The sequence below is a fragment of the Triturus cristatus genome, chromosome 5_2, assembly GCF_964204655.1.
Source record: "Triturus cristatus chromosome 5_2, aTriCri1.1, whole genome shotgun sequence".
NCBI classification, from domain to species: domain Eukaryota; kingdom Metazoa; phylum Chordata; class Amphibia; order Caudata; family Salamandridae; genus Triturus; species Triturus cristatus.
In genome coordinates, this window is record NC_140588.1 from 144,035,147 (window position 1) to 144,041,146 (window position 6,000).

A 6,000-nucleotide genomic window follows, 5' to 3' on the forward strand; every position below is an offset into this window, starting at 1 on the left:
AATGTGAGATGGATAATGAGATGTGACAGTGCAGTACACTGATTGTCTATGCTTAAAACAGTCTAACATAAATCTGTTGGACACATTGTCAATAGGAAAGCACTACATACCCACATTACTACTTTAAAGTTAACATGTGCGTTACAATATTCACTGTAAAAAAAACTGTTTTGTAAACATTGGAAAACAGTTTTTGTCTTTTTGGGGTGTTAGGCAGCTGAATAAACACTGATAAGCACTGATTCCAAAAGGTTCAAAAACACTGAAAAAACGCCACCGAAAACCACAAAACAAAACTGAGAATGGGACAGCCTTGATTTACCTCTGATTTTGGTCAGCCTGCATATCCCATTAAAGGAGTCACCATTGATGTACAGATATGCTACTCACAGTTTATGCCAACATTACTATTCTTTCCTATGAAACTTCACCAGTGATTACTTATGTGCTTTTGGAGGTGCATCAAGTACATAGTTAGAGCAAATCTGGAATAAATAGCCCGTTTATTTGGGAGGTGCCTCTTACACGTGCATTTGTTACAATCTTTATATGGAGGTACTGTAATTGTGTCTGTGGTTGGAACAAATGTTTCCTTTATATAAATTAAAATTCCCACAGACAGCACCACAAAAGTAGATGAGAAAATCTGAAATTTGTATGGACTGCCAGTGCCTTTCCTTTTCATCAGTTTTGTGGATGCCAGAGACCCCAGTGAAACCACAGTCTTATGTATTGTTGTCGCGTTTTGACATTGAGTTGAATGTGTTACTACCACAATGTTTAAAGTGTGTCTATGTTTTTTTCCAGGGAGTTGCTGGGAACCTATTCTTTGTGGAGCATGATCAATTCGAAGAACACATCCAAGAGGGTCAAAGTCACAAGAATACACACGAAGCAGCCTTTGTCAAAGCCCTTTGTCGTTACTTCATATGCCAGGGCTACGAGCCCTCACAGATCACTGTGCTCACCACCTATAGTGCACAGCTGTTCTGCTTGAAGAGCTTGATGCCCAGGGCTCAGTTTGAGGGTGTCCGAGTGTGTGTGGTGGACAAGTATCAAGGGGAAGAGAATGAAATTATCATCCTCTCGCTAGTGAGGAGTAATCCTGAAGGTAGGGTTGGCTTTCTGTCGATACCAAACCGCGTCTGTGTGGCGTTGTCAAGGGCCAAAAAAGGTTTATTTTGCATCGGAAATATGCAGATGCTCTCCGCAGTACCACTATGGAGAAAAATCATTGAGGTACTTAAGTCAAATGGCCAAATAGGAAAGGAATTGAAGCTGTGCTGTGAAAACCACCCAAAGAACATTTGTTATGTATCAAAGGCAGAGGATTTTGCCAGTGTTCCTGAAGGAGGGTGCCTTGAAGCATGCGAATATCGCCTTGAATGTGGCCATGCGTGCACAATGGTGTGCCACCCTTATGATCCAGAGCACAAAAAATTTGAATGTAGGAAACCATGTGAAAAGATTCTATGTGATGAAGGGCACAAGTGCCAGGAAATCTGTTTCCAAAACTGTGGAAGCTGCATGGTGCTGATGGAAAAGGAAATCCCAAAGTGTGGACATGTTCAAAATGTTCCTTGTTCTGTAGAACCTAGCACCTTTATGTGTCAAGAACCATGTGCGAAAATTCTTTCCTGTGGTCATAAATGTGTCTACACTTGTGGGGACTACTGCACCCGGGACTGCCCAGCGATTATTATGGTAGAAATGGAGTGCGGCCACAATAGGTCACTCATGTGCTGCATACAAAAGAAAGCCAAACTGAGAGGTAAAAAGATCCCTTGCTTTGCAAAGTGTCCTGAAGTGTTGGCATGTGGTCACATGTGTTCTGGCAGCTGCAGCGAGTGTGCTCAAGGTAAACTGCACATTGCCTGCACTGAACAGTGTGGCTGTGTTCTCTTTTGCTCTCACCAGTGTAGTGGTAAATGCTCTACAAATTGCGCCTGTTGCCTTCGCGTCTGTGCGAACAAATGTTTCCACAGGAAATGTTCTGGTAAGTGCAGCGAACCTTGCCCTCCCTGCACCGAACCGTGTGGGTGGAAGTGCCCACATACCGCATGCTCTAAGCTCTGTTGGGAACCTTGTGACCGCGAGCCCTGTGACATGCCATGTGGTAAAAAACTGTGCACGTGCGGTCATCCCTGCATTGGTTTCTGTGGTGAACCCTGCCCCAGGCTATGCAGGGAGTGCAACCACGAGGAGGTAAGGGAATTATTTTTTGGGAAAGAAGCCGACCCAGAGTCCCGCTTTATCCAGCTGAGGGATTGTCGGCATATTTTCGAAGTCTCTGGGTTCACCCAGTGGATGAATCAGCAGGAAACCGATGACGTAATCAGGCTAAAAACCTGCCCCAAATGCCTAGTCCCCATACGCCAAAATCTACGCTATGGCGCAAAAATCAAGGAGGCGCTGTCTGACGTTGAAACTGTGAAGAGGAAGATTGTACAGTCATGGGTCCATGAGCTAGAAACGTTCCTTGACGACAATAAAAACGTTTTGCAGTCTTCTCTTTGGATAACTGCAGTCCCTCAGAAGCTTATGGACCCCCATATCACCATGCATGACATTTCTCTCATCTGTGAGAAGATGAACAGCTTCTATAAAATAGGTATTATTGAAGAAGCCGCAGACCAGCTACCTCCCCATTTCCAGCGGGTAGTGGAAGATAAAATTAAACATCTAAGTAACCGCATTGAAGCTGCCACAAGTAAATCAGATATTTTAAGACAGCAAGATAAGCTAGTCAGTATTGCCTGTTTGACCGAGCTTCTGTGCGCAAGAGTCTCGCTGCCAGATGACTCTCTCTTCAGGTTGAAGCCTCAATCTGTCTACTTAAGGTATCAACGTAAAATCAAAGCACGTTGTCCCTTAAATGGGGAGCTTGTGTCTTCGATACAACATGACAAATGTACACTTGACACAAACCTGCTTAGGCAAGATCGGTGGCACAAGTGCGCTAGCGGGCATATTTACAGCTCCCAGAAGCTCGAATTCAAGGCGCCTGTTTGCCCACAATGCGGCTCTTCCATAAATAATGAAGATGACAACTCAGTGGAGTTGAACAATGCATTATAAATTCTATAGGCAAGAAAGACCTGTATTGAACTCTCAAATTTGCACCTATCTGTGTAAGTAATTGAGGAAAGGTCTGTGTAATAGATTCGTATACATAACATTCTTCAATAAAATATTGCTGTCGTTATTATAAACAAATAAATAAATAAAAGAAACATTAGCCCTTTAGGTTTGACCTTTAGATTACTTGCAGTTAGCCTAATTTCCAGAGAGGCAGAGGAGAAGAGAGCTACAGAGAAAGAGATAAAGAATAAAGGATTGTGAAGAAAGAGAATTAGAAGGAAAAAAGCCAGTTCTGGCAGGGGAAATTGACATAGAGGAGCTTATTTACAAGCCACTTGCGCCATCGCTGCGTCACTTTTTACATGGGAAAAAGTGACGTACGGGCGGCGCAAGGGCCTTGTAAATAAGCCCCAGAATGTTTTGGATTTCGGAGCTATATTATGTTAAATATCTCTATAATGACAGTTGTTTAAAGCACCATTTCTTTGGATCCTACTTTGATATTACAGATCATTGCTTTTAGACTTATTGTGAACTATCGCTGTTATTTGTTAGCCTTTTCATAGAGATGCCTGATGGTAAGTTGTGAGGGGCGAGAAACGTGTACATATTACTTGATACTCAGTACCAGCATCCCAATGTTGGACTTTCATTCCTATCATCTAAAAGCAGTGGAGGAGGCTTCTAGTCTCTAAGTTCAATAAAAGTGTATAAGACCATGTAAGGTTACGCCACCATAAACATGTTAATAGGTTCAGGTAATGATGAATAATAGCAATCAGAAAATTTGCAGCATAATGGCAGAACAGCTGCTCTGGCAACATTGAAGATATCTTGCTGCAACATTGTGCGCCTAAAGAATTGTATCAGACACTTACTTCAGGAGAGTCAGACTCCTAATTTTGTGGAATGTTTAACATTCTTTTATGCTTAAGGGAGGGGTAGGAGGAAATCTTGAGGGAGCATCAATATGAGATGATTCACACTGTGGAGAGGGCAGGATATGAGGCAGAATACTTGTCCACCTGTCGCAACTTCGTATCAGTCACTGACCATTACACACTATTTTTATTTTTGTCTGGTATCCGAGTGAGCTTTAGATCCACAACCATTCCTTCCTAGGCGTTACTTAGTATCTTGTATAAATGCTTGACAACGGAATTAGTTCAAGTAATCAACGTTACAGGATGTAAATGACAGATCCCCATTCCCTCACGAAGATTGAGAGTGGTGACCGGTGTGTGTGTGTCTTAAATTCCTTATTGCTGAAACAGCTATGATTCTGCATGTTGGTATGATTTATATACTTTCTAATCTAATGATTGAGATGTTGCACTTCCCATGTACTTTTGATTTGTAATCCTAAAAGATTTTTCGCTATTAAAATATATTGAATCTGCCTGTTATAGTGCTTAAGAGGAAAAGGAAAGTTTTACACAATTTCCTTTCAAAATATTTTCGAAGTCAGGACTTGCAAAAAGCTGTATAGATTACCATTGTGTAAAACTCCAAATGTCTGCATCCTGAAGATCAAATAATGTAATGTTTAGAAAAAAAATAGAGTGCACTTTGCTATGTTAACCTAATTATTATGCACAGTACATTTCATGAATATCAATAAACACAAAACATTCCAGTGTGTACTGATTAAAGTTGTTGACTTTAATTTATTTGTTCTCTAATTTTTAATCCTGGGAGATTGTTTTATGGGGCTAAAATTACAAGTAAACACAGAGGTCATCTCGGGTCTAAGAAGGTAGTGAACACAAAAGACCAAGGCAGGGGAATTGAATCCCCACAGGGATAATCCCGAAAGAGGACTGGAGCCCTCACTCACCAAGAGGTGACATGCTTCATCATCGGGTTCGTTCCTCCAGTGGAAAAACCGACGAGACACTGACTACCATCAGGTCTCTGCTAGAGGGCGAGCACCTAGACTCCATCACTCCGTTGGATTTTATCATGTCTTGTGCAACTATTGCAATGAAGGAGAATTTCTTCAAATTCGAAGATGGGTTGTTCCTACAAATATCAGGTACATCTATGGGCAGTGTTTTCGCCCCTAGCCTGGCGAACCTCTATGTACACCGGTTCGAACAAACTGAAGTGCTTCATCCAACTAATCCCTACAGAGATCACATAATAGTATGGAAGAGGTACATCGACGATATTTTTGTGGTCTGGCGAGGGACGCCCGAGACCGTCGTGGATTTTCATAGCTGGCTGAATACAAGAAATGGAATTTCTGCGCTTTACCTATGAGTTCTTACACACCAGTCTTCCATTCCTAGATGTGAGAATCTATCCTGATAATGGGATTTTGTCTACTGAACTGTACCGCAATCCCATGGCAAGAAACTCACTATTGTCCTACCACAGCTTTCATCCCAAAGCCCTTTGGGATAATCTGCCCTTTGGACAATCCTTACGTGTGAGGCGCAACTGCTCTAGTGTGGAGAAATATGAAGAACACGCTAGATCACTGTCCACACAACTGAAAGACAGGCAATATCCCCACAGCATCATACGCAAATGCAGGAAGAGAGCACTCAACAATCACAGAGAAGCCCTTATTGAGGTAGCACCACCTAGAGAAACACAACAGTGCTTGACATGTGTAAACACATTCTGTGGTTTCTCCAACCAAATCAAGAAAACCATCCTCAAACACTGGCGCATCTTGAACATCGTACCCACATCACTGCTACCGCCACTATTTGCTTTCAAACGTATGGGGAACATAAAAGACATGCTGGTGCACACCAGACCCCAGCCCAAACAGACACAGAAACAGTTGTCCTTATGGGGCCTGCCTGCAGTTAAAGGGCATTTCCCATGTGGTTCTTGTGCCGCGTGCCCACAAACAAAACAGACTACAGAAATTGACATAGGCACCAACAGCCCATGAAACACACTAAT

The 6,000-nt window shown here is 42.4% G+C and overlaps 1 protein-coding gene across 1 annotated transcript in view; it reads left to right on the forward strand.

Moving 5' to 3' along the window:
* Nucleotides 1-4,733, forward strand: part of LOC146822729 (NFX1-type zinc finger-containing protein 1-like) — an 892,774-nt gene extending 888,041 nt beyond the window's left edge. The window contains exon 15 of the mRNA XM_085606285.1: nt 808-4,733. Within this exon, the coding sequence (XP_085462411.1) occupies nt 808-3,078 (2,271 nt within the window). The 3' untranslated portion in view covers nt 3,079-4,733. The remainder of the gene's footprint in view (nt 1-807) is intronic.
* Nucleotides 4,734-6,000: the final 1,267 nt, after the last annotated feature.